Source organism: Notamacropus eugenii, chromosome 2 (assembly GCF_028372415.1).
Source record: "Notamacropus eugenii isolate mMacEug1 chromosome 2, mMacEug1.pri_v2, whole genome shotgun sequence".
Taxonomy (NCBI): domain Eukaryota; kingdom Metazoa; phylum Chordata; class Mammalia; order Diprotodontia; family Macropodidae; genus Notamacropus; species Notamacropus eugenii.
The window spans coordinates 57,049,361-57,066,039 of NC_092873.1; the positions used below are offsets into that span (position 1 = coordinate 57,049,361).

Here is a 16,679-nt window from a genome sequence, read left to right on the forward strand (position 1 = left end):
TACAACCATTTTGGAAAGCAATTTGAAATTATGCAAATAAAGGGAGGAAGCTGCCAGTACTCTTTGACTCAGAGATTCCATTCCTAGGCTTGTCCTCCAAGGAGGCCACTAATAAGGAGAAATATGGATAGTAGCACTTGTCATAAAAGCAGAGCTGGAAACAGATTCAATGCCCATCCATCGAGGAATGACTAAACAAACTGTGGCCCATGGATGTAATGGAATATTCCTGTGCTGTAAGAAATGATGTGTGTAATTAATCCAGAGAAGCCTGGAAAGAGCTGCATGAACTGATACAGAATGAGGTCAGCAGAGCCGAGAAAACAATATGCTCCATAACTTACAACAGCATCACTGGAAGGAATAATAACACATACAGACACAAAACCAAAAGTGATGACCCTGAAATTAGAACAAGCATGTCTCTAGTGAAGAAACAAGAGCAGACACCCCCAGCCTAGCACAAGGGCTGCACATTGTACATTTTTCGGACTTTTTCAACGTATTGATCAATTGTGCTGAGTTTTTTCCTTTTTCTTTTTTTACCTTTAAAAATGCTATTTATATATGGGCTGGTTCACTGGGAGTGGAAGGAATGTTGGTGAAAAATATGGGAATGTTAAAAAAAAACACCAAAATACTTCAATAAAGATTTATTGAAAAAGATTCTTAGCTGAGAGGGTGAGGAGAGGGGAAGTTACCAGGGGTTTGAAGAGGGATAAAAAAAGGACTGAAAAAACCACTGTGGAGAGGGCTTTATAGGGCAAGATTGCAGGTACAATTAGGGGACAAGAGACTGAAGAGAAGACAGTGTAGACATGAACCAGTTCATTAAGGGGTCAAGATAGGGAAGGAATGAGAGTGTAGCCAGTGCAGGATGATGGTCCAGGAAAAAATGGAGGGGATTGGAGGTCATGGTGAGATCCTACAAGAATGTTTGGGGTTACAAGGTAGAGGGAGAGGTGGAAAGACAAGCTGTGATCAGATAAGGGCATTTTGGAATTAACCAATGACGAAGTGGTGCATTTGGGAGTGATGACAAGATCAAGGGAATGGCCACCTCTGTGGTGGAAGGAATAGGTAAGGGGAAAGACTTTAAATGCCAAAGAACACGCCAGTACCTAGAGAAGGGCCTGGCCCAGGGGTGGGGAACCTGCAGCCTCGAGGCCAGCCTCTAGGTCCTCAAGTGTGGCCTCAAGTTTGCAGGTTCCCCACCCCTAGCCTGGTCTATTACAGGATCTGGATAAATGCTTGCTGGGCAGGGTGACAGGAAGGGATGGATGTCCCTGGAGAAGGGAGGGCTGATGACAGCACCAAAGAAGGAGGAAGCAGTCTGGCTGATTTACATCTGTTTATTGGCATGGAGTCAGTCATTGTAGGACGGAGACCACCTTCTTCCCCTCCCACCATCCGTGTAAAAATAAACTCTGCCCCAATTCCCATTCCCCCACCTCTCCTGCCCTGTCCTCCCTGATTTCTGGGGGACCCCCCCCATTCCTGGAACTATAAGACACTGTGGTTGTCTACATTCCCTCCTACCCCCTTCCTCAGCACAGCTTGAATCCGGATGTGGTGGGCAAAGGCTTCTGGGTGGAGGCTCCAACTGAAAGCTGACCCCAGGGGAAGGGAGACAGCAGAAGATGGGAGTAACCTCACTAGGGTCAACTCCCAGTTCTGGGGACAGGGGTCTGGGTGGTGTCTAAGGACCTGAGACAGGGACTGAATGGAGACCCAGCCAAGGTTCATCTGGGTTCCTGAGTAGGGGCAGTGCATTGTCCAGGGATGCCAGAGTGCCCAGAGACTACTTTTCTATGTTCCTTCAAACCTCTGAAATGTCATACTCTTGTTGCTACCAGGCCCTGGTAGATCTGCTGGATGAGACTGAGCCAGAAAATCACTGCCCAGCTGACTGCTCACACCACCAGTGCAAGGGTCCCTCCAATGGGTTAATGAGGGAGGGAAGGGGCCTAGATCCTATTCCAGATACATCCCATCAATCCCTGTGTTCTTGTTGAGCCCCTGGCTGGGTAGGCTTTGCACCCACCCCAGGATATCTGGCTAGCATCTAGGCTGGAAAAGAGCCTGCTGCAGAAAAAAGGAGGATGTCACAGTGAATGATGGAGGGGCTCAGCTCCAGCCAGAGGAGCCCCCTCCACCCAGTGGCACATAGCGGTGGTTGAGGACAATGGGGAAGGATGAGGGACCTCTAAATATGGCATCACAGTCAGCAGAGGTAAACAAGGCCTGGGGTTTCACTTGGCTTTAGCTGCATCCTAATCTCTGGGGAAAGGACAGTCCAGCATGGCCACCCCTAACATCTGGCTCCCTGGCAGAAAGGCCCAGGGCCCCTGGGAGGGGAAAGGGACTTGGGTGAAGGGAAGGGCTGTTCAAGGGCACTGTCTGCTCTGGGACCCTACCACACCTCGCAGAGTTGCCCAGGATTCATGGGAGAGCCAATGGGGCAGTTGAAGTGTTGAAGGAAATCCCGGGAATTGGAGAGGGTTCCCAGCACCCGGAAGCGGGCAGGGCTGTGAGGGTCTGTCACCAAGCCCTCATGTGAGCTCTCAGGGGTACGCACGGAGCACCACACCTGTGGGTCAGGACAGACAAAGATGCACATCGGAAACTCTTTACTCTGTCTTCTACTCAATGACCCTACAAATAGGGTCCTCCCCTCTTCTTTCTAAGATTCCCTACCCACTATCCCCTCCTTTTCAGTCCTTGACCTTGAAATTCTTAAAACCTTAGTCCATGTGGCCCAACGCAAAGAGGGCCAGATTAAGAGTTCCAAATCTGCTTCTTCCACTTACTCCCTGTATGGCTTAAGGCAAGTTCCTTAATCTCTCTGGGCCTCAGTTTCCACTTTTATAAAAGGAAGGGATTAGAAGATTGTCCAAATTTTAAATCTGTGATCCAGTGACCTAGCCTAATCCCAGGCTCCAGGGAAGGCCAGTACGCAGGTCAAAGTTGGGACAAAGAACTCCAGTCCTTGGGACAAATTCAGTCTAAGGTGTGTGAGGTGGTCCTGGGAGTTAAAATGTTTGCAGGATGCTGAAGGTGCTGGGCTTGTAGAGGGCAGCCTGAAGGTGTATCAGTGGCAGCTGCTGAGTGAATGGGGTCAGGGCAGGTCTGAGAGGTACAGTGGAGATGTGTGTGAGTGTGAGTGTGTGTGTGTGTGTGTGTGTGTGTGTGTGTGTGTGTAATAAGCATGTGTAGAGCGCCTATTCTGTGTCAGACCCTCAACTAAGCACTTTATAAATATTATCTCATTTGATCCTCACAACAATCCTAGGAGGTGGGTGCTGTTATTATCCTCATTTTACAGTTGAGGAAACCAAGTCAAACAGGGTGCAGTGACTTACCCAGGGTCACACAGTAAGTGTCTGATTTGAACTCAGGTCTTCCTGACTCCAGGCCTAGTTGCCTCAGTGTGGCTCAAGGAGTAGGTCAGCTCCTACTCCTACACACACAGTCAGGGAGAATTAAAGGAGCAGACATAAGAGGAGGCCAAGAAATGAAGTCTCTTGAGGGGAAAAAGCACTAGAAGATGGGAGGGAGATGAGAAAAAGAGCATGGATCCCAGATTTAGAGACAGGAAGAACCTTAGCGAGGTCATCTGTTCATTCCCTTCAATTACACATGAGGAAACAGGGGCACCCAGGTGCTGCAGTGAATAGAGCACTAGCCCTGGAGTCAGGAGACCTGAGTTCAAATCCAGCCTCACCCACTTACTTAGCTGTGTGACTCTGGGCAGATCACTTAGCCCCTATCGCCTCCAAAACAAAGAAAACAGGTAAGGAAACTGAGGCCCAGAGAGGTCAGAGGACTCAGTGGAAATGGAAGCAGAGGAGGATGGGAGACTTGGAGGACCTAGGTCAGGGGCTCCTGCTATTTGAGGGACAAAGGAGCCGGGGCAAGGGAAGATACTAAGGAAGAAACACTAGCATTGGAGTCAGAAGACCTGGATTCAAATTCTGCTTCTGCTATTACTTCTGTGACTTTAAGCAAGTCACTTAACTCCTCTGTGCCTCCATTTCCTTATTTATAAAATGAGGTTGAACTCAAGATCTCTGACCCTTCATGGCATCCTGATACTCTGGGGTCAGACATCAAATGAGGGGTAAGGGAGAGTCTACTCCAACCATTGAGGCCAGAGGACGACCGGGGGTCTAGCATGGAGGACCATGTGGTGGCATCCTCAATGCCCCGGGGAGAGAATGTTGGCATCTGGATCATTGTTCTTGTCTCTTGGTTCCTTTCAGACCTAGGTAGAAAGAGATGTTTCTGCCCATAACCCCAACTCCAATTGATGGATCAATCAATAAGCATTTTCGAAGTGCCTACTTTGTGTCAGGCAGCCAGGGGCACACTATAGTGCCCAGAGAACCACCTGGAAGCCAAGAAGATGGATTCCCATCCCTTGATATCCCAGTGCTCTGGGCTGGAAGGAGCAGATCTTTTCAGATTTCACAACCTAGATTTTCCCTATGTCTGTCAGTCACAACTTCAGCCCCTGGCCCTCCTGTGTCGAAACTAAGGACAAAAAGCAAAATGAAACAATCTTTGCCTCTAAGTAGCTTTCCCCAGATCTCATTCCAATCCTGATCCAGAGTAAGGGTAAGGTCTGTGCTCCTCCTCCCAAGCTTCTTTTCCCTAGAAAAGATTACCTAAAGTGGTCATTATCACCTAATCATATCTGAGTATTCTGGAGGACCACAGAATGATTGACTCCACCGATTGCACAGGCTGAATGATTGGCCCCATCCATGCCTTCACCTTCCCCCACCACCCCACCTATTACCATTTGGTTTAACTACAAATGGACCTAGGAGGTGGCCCGACCCAAGCCTTCCCAGACCCTGCCCATTAGGCTTAACCAAGTAGGATCTTGACTCCTGCCCCTTAAATTTCAAAGATATGGGAAATTTAGATCTTAAACTTTTGCCTGAAATGCCATCCTAGTCAGGGCTAGGTTACAGCTCAGCTCCCTGTTAAGTGAGAGTTAGTTTGAGGAGAGTGGGAGACTCCCAGAACAATAGTTGACCATTAGAGAGATATTTTCCCAATCATTTTATTCTCTCAAAAGCTCTGAGAGATAGAGAGCATATTATCCCCATTTTTACAGATGAGGAAGCTAAAGAAAGGAACTAGCAAAGCGAGAGAATGTTTTTAGAAGGGGAGTGTATTTGTGAGGAATAAACTGACTCACTTCTGTGAGTTAGCACAGAAGAAATTGAAGGCCCTGGTAGTAAGGGACTTATAATTTTTATCTTTCTATTTCCACAACCAGCACAGTACCTTCTAGTAGGCACTTAGAAATGTTCATGGATTCATAGATACTATTGTTTCCATTATACAGATGAGGAAAATAATAGGAGAGATTACTTATTCAAGGTTCACAAGCTAGCTAGTAAGTATCGAAGTGGGACTTGAACTCAGGACTTGGGATCATAAAGATCATAGATTTAGAGCTTAAAGAGACTTTCAGAAGCCATCCGGGCCAATCCTCTTATTTTTCAGATGAAGAAACTGAGGCCCAGAGATGATGTGATTGTTCAGGGACAAGGTGCCTCTTAGTAGTCTCTTGGTTCATTTCACTATATTCACAGTTTCCGTGCTGTGTGTGGCAGGCCCCTGACAGTCACCACTGAATATTCAAACTTTCCACCTAACTACTTAATAAACAGAATCATTGAGTACTTCTTTTAGCCTGGGTGAGGTGTGGGGAAAAATTATTGATTGACTAAGGATACTATGAGCCAGGAAAGTTTGGGGATCTCAGCACTGTCCTTTGTTGGCTCAAGGTTTGGTTCAAGGAGGGGGTTGGGGAGTGGGATGACCTAGATTCAAATCCTGACTTCATGTCGGTAGTTTTCCTAATCTATTTAAATGCAGAGGTTGAATTTACTCATTTCTTTGCTAGACTTTGCTTGTGGCACTCCTGGGGCTGGAATAATTTTACAATTCAAGAAGCCAGGAGAGCTGATAGGAGAGTAAAAAGGCTGGGGGCGGGTTTGCTTTGGATTTCCCAGTTCTCCAGCCCAACATCTGCATGATCTGGTAGAGCTGGTTTGCAACCCCCTTGGGTCTTTTTTCCATCATCCTCCCAGCAAGACAGAGGGCAGATGGTGACAGAAAGGGTAGGGAACATCAGAGGACTTGGGGTGAAAGGAGGCCCTGGAGGTGGCTGTACCTGGGCAAATCCCACAAAGAACAGCTGGTGGTTCGTGAAGCCCACTGCCGGGAGATGCTGCTCCTCCCCATGCTTCCTCAACCACCTCTTGTAAGCCTAGGACCAAGGACAGCACCAGCACGATGTTTAAGTCCAGCATGATATTTCCATGTCCATCCCTTGGAGCATCCCTCCCCCACTTACCAGGCCTGCCTGTCACCCCATGGAGGGATGCACAGGGCAGAAGGCCCAACTCCAAGGGGGAAGACCACTCACATTATAGGCAGCCTTGAGACCCCCGTTGTCAGCAATGTTCTCGCCTAAAGTCTGCCTTCCATTGAGCCGTTCACCATTGACCTGGTACCGTCCATACTGCTCCTCCATACAAGCTGTGTGGTTCTGAAATGCAGCCAGGGATTCATTCTGCCACCAAGGTCGGAGGTTCCCTTCTTTGTCATACTCCCGTCCTGACCAGGTCATAGAGATAAAGAGTTATGTGCTCATTTTTGGTAGAATTGCAAATTTGCCCTCTCTTTTATGGACAATAATCTGGCAATACAAAGTAAGAGTTACAAAAATCATCCTGCCCCTTGACCAATAATTCCATTGCTGAGAAATTAACATAAAAAGATTATTTAAAGAAAAAAAAGAAGAGTTATCTGGTTAGATTTTCATGGAAACATCTTAGTAATTAAAAAAAAAAACAACCTAGAAGCAACTTTCAAATGCTCAACAAAAGGGGAAAATTGTGATATTAATTGAAAGGTCAGTTTAGTTCAAGTCAACAAGTAGTTATCAGTCACCTATGATGTGCCACGCTAAATGCTAAGCTAGTGGGCTGTATTAAAGTTTAAGATTTTAAAATTGTATTTGTGATTTCATTAGTGTAGAAACCCTTCCTACCAGTGCAGCTCAACATTTACTCTGTCCTTAATAGCCTGAGAGGTGTTTGGGTCACATTAAGTATCATACCTACTATGTATTAGAGGGGGGATCAGAACCTATATTTTTGCCCTACCCAGTGTCATACCTATTGTGTGTTAGAAGGGGGCTTAGAAAGTATGCCTTTCTGACTCCCAATCCAACAATGTCCACTATGGCAAGACATTTAATTCAAAAAAGAAGGAAAGAGACCTGACCCAGAGAGTTACTTTACTCTTAGATCCAGATCTTAACTACTCTGTGAAATAAGAGATATAAAACAGGAATGGAATGCCCATGCTAGCCTTTGCCCACACCCATGAAAGTGGAGGGATGTTACAATGGCTAAGCAGGTCAGGCCAACCATCCTTGGGTCCCTACCTTGGTCATCAAAGGCATGTGTCAGCTCGTGACCCATCACCACACCGATGCCTCCAAAGTTCAAGGCCCTGAACAAGATCGATATGTGCTCTGTGAGGGTCCTGCGACTTCAGTGTGCCTGAGCCCTTAGTCCTCCTCCCCAGGCCCGGAGGCCCTGATTCTGAGCTCCTCTCCTCTGTGCCCCCTACCATCCTCTCCCATGTTGTCATCCAGTTCTCCCAATCCCACCCCTAGGCTCACTTAGGGTGGCTACGGGCATAGAAAGGGGCCTGCAGGATGCCAGCTGGAAAGACAATCTCATTCTTGGTTGGAAGATAGTAGGCGTTCACTGTCTGGGGGGTCATGCTCCATCTGGAAGGGGAAGTATTGGAGGATGTGTCTCATTTGGGCAGAACCATAATGGTCTAGGTCCACCAGATCATTCCCACTCCCAGATCTGTAGGTTCATCCCCTCTGCTCTCAAACAGCCCCACTCCCTACCCCATACCCAAACCCTCTCCGTCTTCCCAGAGCCCAAAGTTTGACTCTCACTGGTCCCGATTGGGAGGTTTGCGAAGCTGGTCAGCCATCACCTTGGCAGAAAAGTTGTACAAATTCAACATGTTCTGGAAGAAGGAATCTTCTGAAACTTCATACTAGGAGATAAGGAAGAAAAAGAACCCTGGACATGAGCTCCAATCTCACACTTCCATGCCCTCCACTATGCCAAGAACACTCTCCTTCTCCCCTGTGCTCTCAGACTCTCCAGCTCCCTTCAAGGCTTAGCCAACACCCCAATTCCTACAAAAAGCCCTCTCTGGTTCTCATGACGCTGTTACTTTGGTTTTTGTTTTTTTACTTACTCATCTGTGTCCCCTCTCCCCTCCCCTAGTTGAAATAAGCTCCTTGAGGGCAGGGTCTTTATCTTTCCAGCAAGTCAACCTTCTATGTTTTATCTTCTCCTATTAGAATGCAAACTTCCTGCTACTAGGGACTACCTTATTTTCTAGTATTTGTTTCTCCAGTGGCAGGCATACAACAGATGCCTAATAAATACTCTATCTATGGTCTCCAATTCCCGGCCATGATAGATGTTATGGGTACCTTCATCTGCCAATATGAAGCTTTTCCTCAGGGAATGGGATGTGTGGAGGACCCAGACTCAGCCTCAGGGCAAGATGGCTGTTGGGCAGGGGGAGGCAAGGGGGTACTCACACCATCATAAACATCATCCAGCTCTTTGGGGTCCAAGATGAAGTCAGGGAAGCCAATCATGTCATAGATGGCATCAGCCTGGAGAGAGAGACGAGAATTCTAAGGGATTGAAATTCCTTAGACCACGCATGCATTCATTCAACAAACGTATTTATTAAGCACCCTACTACATGCCAGATCATTTGTACTAGCTGCTGAGGACAAAAGGATAAAATTAAAACTGCCTTGGCCTCAGGGAGAATCCATTTTACTGAGGAGGGATCTAACATGTTGAGAGAAATGATTATTTAATAATTATGTCTCCTAAACTTTTTAAACATCATAATGTACACAGACAAATAAACATAAATACAAAGTGATAACTGGAGGCCATCCACAAAGATCTTGGGTAGGATGTAGCACTGTCTTCCTATTCCCTTGGGGTTCTAGTCTTGAGATCAGCCCCAAAGAGAGCTGATAGTTACAGGAGGGACACTGAGGAGAGTGTACACAGGGAGCAGGAGGTGGGAGTGGAAGGATTGCAAAGTAGCAAGCAGGTCAGTGGGGATGGACCCAAGAGTCTGTGAAAAGCAGTGTATCCCAGCAGATGGACCAGATTGGCTGGAGCAAGACTGGGAAAGGGCTTTAAATGCCCGATTGAGGATTTTATATTTTATTCAAAGGGGCAGTTGGGAGCCACAAAAGCTTCTTGAGGAGAGTGGCACAGTCAGATAAAAGGAAAAAAGGCATTTGTTGGGGGGTGCATGGGAGAGAACAGTGAGAGGAGACAGGGAGGTTTCTTAGGAAACTATTATAATCATTCCTGGTAGTAGGGACTTAAGAAGGGGGGGGCGGGTAGAGAGATGGATGAGATGTTGATTTGGAAGGTAGAACTGATGAAAGTTGGCAGCTGATTGGATGAGGGAGGAGGAAGGTTTTAAAAGTTATTTTAGTTTAGAAGTTTAGAAGCTGGGGTCCTATGAGGATTGGAGTAGCCTCTACAGAAAGAGAGAAGGTTGGATGAGGAGCTGATTTTGAGGAAAAATAAGGAGAATCTTGTACAGCTTGAGTTGCCTCAAATGTCCAACTAGACAGCTCTAAGTCTTGCTCCCTCCACCCTCCGCACATCCTCCTCCATCTCTGGGTTCCTCCCCATTCCCAACTGCCTCTTACTTTCTCCTTGGCCGCCTGCCTTGTCCTGTCATCCATCCAAACCAGGTGTCCCAGGGCCTCTTCAAAGGCTGTCCTTATCTCACTGATCATCCCCTCTGCCTAGGGAGGGGTGGGAGAAAAGGGAACAAGCCTGAATCTAGGCTTCTGTGCTTCCATCCTTTCCCAGGCTTACCCCAGCTAGGCTGACCAGAGCCCACTCCATTTCTGAGGATGTGGATGGACCCAAAGGGCTGAACACTCACGATCTCTTTGCTCTCTCTGTCAAACATTGCTTTCACAAATAGGGATCCTAAGGCAAAGCCGAGAGCATCGTCAGTGTTGGAGATGCAGGTCTGCCACCGGGGTGTACAAGACTAGATGGGGAAAAAAAACCCAACAGTCCTTTCCCAGCCTCAATCCCCAGGCTGAAAAATTCCATCTCTATCTCTGGGGCAGAGTACCTGCTTTCTGTGGGAGACTCAGATAACTCCTGCCTCTTTGAATCTAACATCCAATGAGAAGACATGTTCCAAGACCCCTCCCCCAAAGGGCATGGGATGGCAGAGCTGCTAAAAACAAAACAAAAACAAAGCAACCCAGAGACCATGCAGTCTTCTCCTTCACTTTACAGATAAGGGAATGGAGGCCCAAAGAGAGAAAGGGATTTACCTGAAAGTCTAAGTCAATGACATATTCAGAAATCCCAAATTGGGAGTCTGGGTTTGCTTTACTAGATGGTGCCATAGAGGACAAAGGTATGAGGCCCACCACCCCCAATCAGGCCTCAAGAGGTATCCTGGTTGTGCTAGTCTCAGCCACAGACCTCTCCTGCTCAGACTTCTTTGGGGCCCACTGGCTCCCCAAATGTCTTTACTTAGTTCCATATCAAGGAAGGAAGAGTCATGAATCTGGGGATCAGGAGCAACTAGGAGACCTAAAATATCACCTTCTTAGTGCCATAGAGAGTCTCCATCAGCTTCTCCTGTGCCAACTCAAAGCGCCGGTCCAGGCTGGAGGCGGTCTTCTGGACAAGGTTCCAAACCAAGTAATTGTTCAGAATGCTGGCAGACAAGAAACGGGAGGGAGAATGAAGGAGAGACAGCAAGGGGTAACGGACTGAGGGATGGTCTGGAAGACAGGAAGAACATCAAAACTACTAGATGGGTGACCCTGGGCAAACCATCTGCCTCAGTTTCCTTGTCTGTGCAAAGTACCTCTGGTACTTCCAGGAAGGGTTGGAAGAATCGAATTAGATAGCCTAGGTAAATCCTTCTATAAATATCAGCTTGTAGGGCTAGCACATGATTGCAATGTGTAGAAAAGAACGTTAACTGCATCCATGCACAATGATGTGGAAAAGTTCATCTATGAGCAGATACAGGAGGATGAGTCCTCCAGACTTGGGGTGGCTACCAGTGCAGGACAGTAACCAGCATCACAAATACCAATTCTGTCTGACATTCATTCCAGGCTGCCAGCATTGGGAGGAGGAAGAAAAAAGGAGCAGAGGATGTTCTGGGACAGCTCAGGCTGTGTTTGCCTGTATCATCTAGGGTTTCTCTGAATTCCAAATTGGATAGACAGCTTCACACTCTGCAGACACACACACACACAATCTCTCTCTCTCTCTCTCTCTCTCTCTCTCTCTCTCTCTCTCTCTCTCTCTCTCTCTCTCTCAATCTCTGCTCCTGGGGTCTGCCTGCTGAGGGCCACCCCTTCCCCCCACCTTCTCTCTGTGCGATTGATGAGTTCGGACACCTGCTGCAAATAGTCGGTCCCATAAACCACCACGGGTTCTGCATCTCCCAGCTCCAGGGGTGACAGAGCAAAAGACAGGAAATCCAGCCACTCCACTGAGGGTGCCAGGGCCTAGGAGCAAGGAGAGCCATGGGAAAATGAGGTTAAGAAGTTTTTCCATCTGCCCTAATCTCTGGCCAAGTCCTTCAGCCAGGGTCTTCTGTTTTTAATGCAGGAAGAGCAGTCTTGTTGCCACGACAATAGCATCTGGTTGCTTAGAAATTGCAGAGGGGGGTGGGGGGAGGGACAAGGGCAGCTCGGACATCCTCCCCCTCCTGCTGCCCCTCCCCCAGCACTGCCTCAGAGCACAGTCACAGCTGCTGCTTAGTGTCCCCTCTGAGCGCTGACCAGGCTAGGCCCAGGTGGCAGTCAAGGCAGAAAGGACTGGTTGGATTTCCTTTGTGATTGTCAGGAAGGTGAGCAGCTGATGGGAGGAGAGACAATCTTCTGCTCCAGTTTCTGGGTAACCCCTGTTTCACTCAGCTCACCCAGATTCCAAAGATTCTGTTGGAGTCTCTTGGAAAGCCCATCGGATCATTTTGTACAAGCCTTGCCATGTCAGGGAAGGAGGCTATACCTGGGAAGCCCCTTTGAACTCTCTCTCAGGCCCTTCCCCCTCTGTGCTTCCTCCCAGCCCACCTACCTGTAACTCAGCAATGCTCATCTTGTTGTAAATCTTTTCCTCATCCCGCCGCTGATCCTGGGGTACTGTGATGTTGGCTAGCTCAATTTCGAGTTCTATCACTTGCTGCATCTGTTCCCTCGTGGAGTCGGGGTGGCCACCCAGCAGAGTTCCTAGTTCCACCATGTAGTCCAGGTATGCAGTGAGCACCTGCCATGGTCCCCCCAAGCAACTGTGGGAGGAGGCCCTGGGGACAGCCTCCTGGCCTCCTTCCTGGTGTGCATACCCCTAACTGCTGAGGCTGATGCTCCCCTATCTGCAGGGGGATGACAGCATGACTCAGTGGGAGGTGCTTTTCATTTGGAGTCAAAGGACCCTAGGTTTAAGCTTTAACTCTTTGAATTTCTAACTGTGTGACTTTGGTTAAGTCCCCTGACTTCTCTGAGGAAAGAGCACAGGTTTCTGGGTCAAGTCCCTGCTCTGCCCCTACCTGTGTAACCTTGAGCAAAGTCAAACCTCCCTGGGTCTCAACCCAGCTGTAAAATTGGGTGAGTGACCAGGGTGGCCCATGATGTCCTTCCAGCTACAGATTTAGGCTCTGATGGTCGCCAGATTTTCTCTCCATTCTTCTCCCTTCTCAGTCCCCTTCTAATTGCCCATGCCTCCTGAAGAAGCCCAAACCTGCAGGGTCAGGTAATTATTGATCTTTTTTTCCCCTTTTCCTTTAGAGGCAATCAAGGTTAAATGACTTGCCCAGGGTCACACAGCTAGTGTCTGAGGTTGGATTTGAACTCAGGTCCTCCTGACTCCAAGCCCAGTGTTCTATTCACTGTGCCACCCAGTTGCCTCTGGCTCACTTGATCTTTTGCCATGTCTACCTTGCCAATCTCCGATCCTGGGGCAACTCAACCTGGAGTCAACCTTACCATCCATCTATTTGATTCAGTCCCACAATTGTGAAGCCTTTATGAAGGCTCTCTGTTTCCCAGGCCTGGAATGTTCTCCTTCCTCACCCAGCTCCCTTTAGAAGCTAGCTCAAACATGAGACCTACAGGAGACCATTCTGAGTCTCCTGGGAGCTAATGCTTCCTCTGGAGTTGCCTTGCAGTCCCCCTAACAGTCCCCTATTTGTGTGTGTGCTATCTCATTTCACTTCATCCTGCCACAGTATACAGTGCCTGGAACAAAGTAGGAACTTGAGAAATGCCTATTGATTGATGGATGGATGGGTAACAGGGAGCATTCAATTCAGGTGGGGGGCTGGCATGTGGGAAATGATAGGACTGTAAAATATAATAATGCCAATACAGCATTTTTAGGGGCGTAATAATAACTACTGGATAAAATACCTTTAAAAGTCTGTAAGGGTCTGCAAGAGACAGACAGATAAGACAGACAGATAGACAAACAATAGATAGATAGATGATAGATAGATAGATGAATAGATGGATAGATAGATTGATATGTGATGTTCACACCACAGACAGCTATGTATCCTCTAAGTATTAAATGACCCTGGCCTTTTCTTTAGCTCCTAACACCAGCTGAAAGTTCTCCCCCATCTTTCCAACAAGGCCCCATAGGTAAGGTGTCCATCTGGGCTCTGGTGTCCTCATAGAGCCTAAGATCACAAAGATGTTCACATGTGCCTCTTGTTAGTGAAAACTGAGTAAATAAAACACGTTCCACACTCAGCAATCAAAGATCCCAAAGAGTGGATATGAGCAGTCCTCAGAGAACACCTTGCCCCCCACTAATCACTATCCTGACACCCCTGAAAAGGAGAGAGTCTCTCAAACACATGTCAGAGATGGGACTTTTCCTGGACAGAAAAGGGAAAGATGGGAAGCCATCCTTTGAGTTGCCACCCCACCCCTATCTTGATTCCAACACCAACAAGGAGCTGTCAATTATCCCATTCCCATCTCCAGCCCTCCTGAGGTCTCAGTGAGCTCTACAAAATGTCCTTCAACTAATCTTGGGTTGGACACCTAGAATTTGTGGGTCTTCCTTTGTTTTTCCCCTAGTGAGGACTCTGAGGCCACGTAATTATTCATTTGAGAGACCTTGGCCACCAAATGTAGGAGCTCACACAGCTGAAGATGGGAAGTCCTCATTTCCTAGCAGTATGACCATGGGTAGATCATGTCACCTGTCTAGGCCTCAGTTTCCTCATTTGTAAGCTAGTTAGATGAGCTCATCAATTAGAGCTGGAAGGAACCTTGAGGTCTGCTCCTTTTACAGATGAACGAACTGAGGTCCACAAAGTCTAAATGGGTCACAGGTCTTCCTGACTCCAGGTCTGCCTAGATGATTCCCAAGGTCCCTTCAAGACTTAAATCTTGTGATTTTTAGCAAACCTCTCATTCAGCACATGCTGACTTTCTTCATCAGTCACCCTCCTCAAGTTTTTCCTCCTATCTCTGTCCCCTCTTTGTTCATACAAGTTGCTTTATTGAGAAGCTTGAGGCGATCTGTTAAGAGCTCTCCTCTTTCTTTTCTCTCTGAAAGCATCTCTGTTGGTGCCTATCCCTTCACTGTACCCTTTCCCATGGACTCCTCTCCCACCTCAAATCCTGCCATAAACACTTATCTCCCTTCTTTACCAAGCCTGACCTATGCATCCTATCCTCTCCTGGGCATCCAACGTCATGGGGTTTACTCCTCTACTCCATAAAACTCAATGCCTTCTTCTTGCCTCTGGGATCAAATGTAAACTCCTGCTTGGCATCTAAAGTCTTTCCCAACTTGGCCCCCTTACACCTTTCCAATCTCACTATACATCCCTCCTACCTGCACTCTATGGTCCAGTCAAACCAGCCTTCCTCACATGGGGCATTCCCCTTCCATCTTGGGGCCTTAGTACTGGCTGTCCTTCATGCCTAGAACATGCCCCCACCTCATGTTTGTATCTTAGACTCCCTTGTTTCCTTCAAAACTTGGCTCAAGAACAAGCTGACCTGGATACCCTAGCTGATGGTGCTTCTTCCTCTAAATGTACTTACTTTGCATATCTATATATACTAAAAGTAAAACTAATAATAAAACAATAATATTGTTGTTGTTCAGTTGTGTCTGACTCTTTGTGACCCCATCTGAGGTTTTCTTGGTAGAGATATTGGAATGCTTTCCAATTTCTTCTCCAATTCATTTTACAGATAAGGAAACTGAGATAAATAGGGTGAAGTGACTTGCCCAAAGTCACACTGCTAGGAAGTATCTGAGGTCAGATTTAAACTCTGGAAGAGGAGTGTTCCTGTGACTCCAGACCTGCACCACTTAGCTGCCCCTGGGCCTGGTATTAGGGCTTAGCATCTTGACTGAAAGATTGATTGATTGGATATTCATTATTCAATCTAACAAGCTTTTATTTAGTACCTTCTGGTTCCAAGGCTTCACTAGGCTGTAGAAACAAAGGCCAAAACTCAACCACGCCTTGCCCTCTAGGATGGGGAAATTACATTTAGGATAAACTTGTCTAGCTTAGCCAGATTCTAAAAAAAATTTTCCATGATCTCTGCTACCTCAGCAAGCTACAAATCTGACCTATCCCTTTCCTTTCAGCACCACAACATGGACCCTCCTTCCTGACCACTCCAGGCCACCTTAAGCCCTTATTATTCCCTTATTACTTTGTCAGTCAAAAACCCTTCTGTGTGTGGACTCCAAGCTTAGATAATCTAGAAAAGAGTCACAACTAATGCAGAAAGCAATCAAGTCACTCAGAAGTTCACTGGAGAGAAACGCCAAGAAAGCACCAGAGATAAAAGCCATTCCCTTCAATGTTTGGGCAAGAAGCAAGAGATACGAGAGGTCCGAAATCACTTTGAGGTCATAGGTATGACTGAGACTTGGTCGGATGAAATCCTTGACTGGAATGTGGATGCTGCTACTTTATTCAATAGGATTACGACAGGCAGTTTTAGCGTTGTCTATGAAGAAGATATAATTATGGGAGGAAATTCAGGAATTAGTAGAAAATACTCAGGTGCTAAATCAATGGAAGAAGAATCAGAAGAAATTTTGTTATTAGAGTATATTAGAAACCATCTGCACAGAAGGAAGAAATGGACAAAGAATTAATCATAAACTTAGCATATATAGACTTGAATTTAATAACCCTAATAGCTAGCTTTTATATAGTGCCTACTATGTGCCAGATACTGTTATCTCATTTGATCAACACAACAACCCTGCAAGGTAGGTGCTATTATGATTCCCCATTTTACAGTTGAGGAAACTGAGGCAAATAAGGTTTGTGACCTTTTCCAAGGTCATATAACTAATTTGTGTCTGAAGCTGGATTTGAATTCAAGTCTTCCCTGACTTACAGTCCAGCACTTTATCCACTGTGCCACCTAGTGATGGGAGTTTCAGTTACCCAGATAATGGAACTTTCAGCTTAAAACAGAGCAGCTAATTTCTTGCCTTTAAAGAAGAATGAAGTGAAGGGATCAATGT

At 46.9% G+C, this 16,679-nt stretch overlaps 1 protein-coding gene across 6 annotated transcripts in view; it reads right to left on the minus strand.

Moving 5' to 3' along the window:
* Positions 1-1,338: 1,338 nt before the first annotated feature.
* ECE2 (endothelin converting enzyme 2) overlaps positions 1,339-16,679 on the minus strand; it is a 47,488-nt gene continuing 32,147 nt past the window's right edge. For 5 of the 6 annotated variants that reach the window (XM_072640455.1, XM_072640451.1, XM_072640449.1 and 2 more), the window contains 12 exons: positions 12,240-12,428; positions 11,526-11,668; positions 10,746-10,860; positions 10,063-10,173; positions 9,821-9,919; positions 8,669-8,746; positions 8,006-8,109; positions 7,715-7,825; positions 7,475-7,542; positions 6,449-6,639; positions 6,194-6,289; positions 1,339-2,590 (listed from right to left, as the gene is read on the minus strand). In XM_072640455.1, coding sequence (XP_072496556.1) covers positions 2,414-2,590; positions 6,194-6,289; positions 6,449-6,639; positions 7,475-7,542; positions 7,715-7,825; positions 8,006-8,109; positions 8,669-8,746; positions 9,821-9,919; positions 10,063-10,173; positions 10,746-10,860; positions 11,526-11,668; positions 12,240-12,428 — 1,482 coding nt within the window. In that variant the 3' untranslated portion in view covers positions 1,339-2,413. The remainder of the gene's footprint in view (positions 2,591-6,193; positions 6,290-6,448; positions 6,640-7,474; positions 7,543-7,714; positions 7,826-8,005; positions 8,110-8,668; positions 8,747-9,820; positions 9,920-10,062; positions 10,174-10,745; positions 10,861-11,525; positions 11,669-12,239; positions 12,429-16,679) is intronic. The other variant, XM_072640453.1, reaches the window with a different exon arrangement.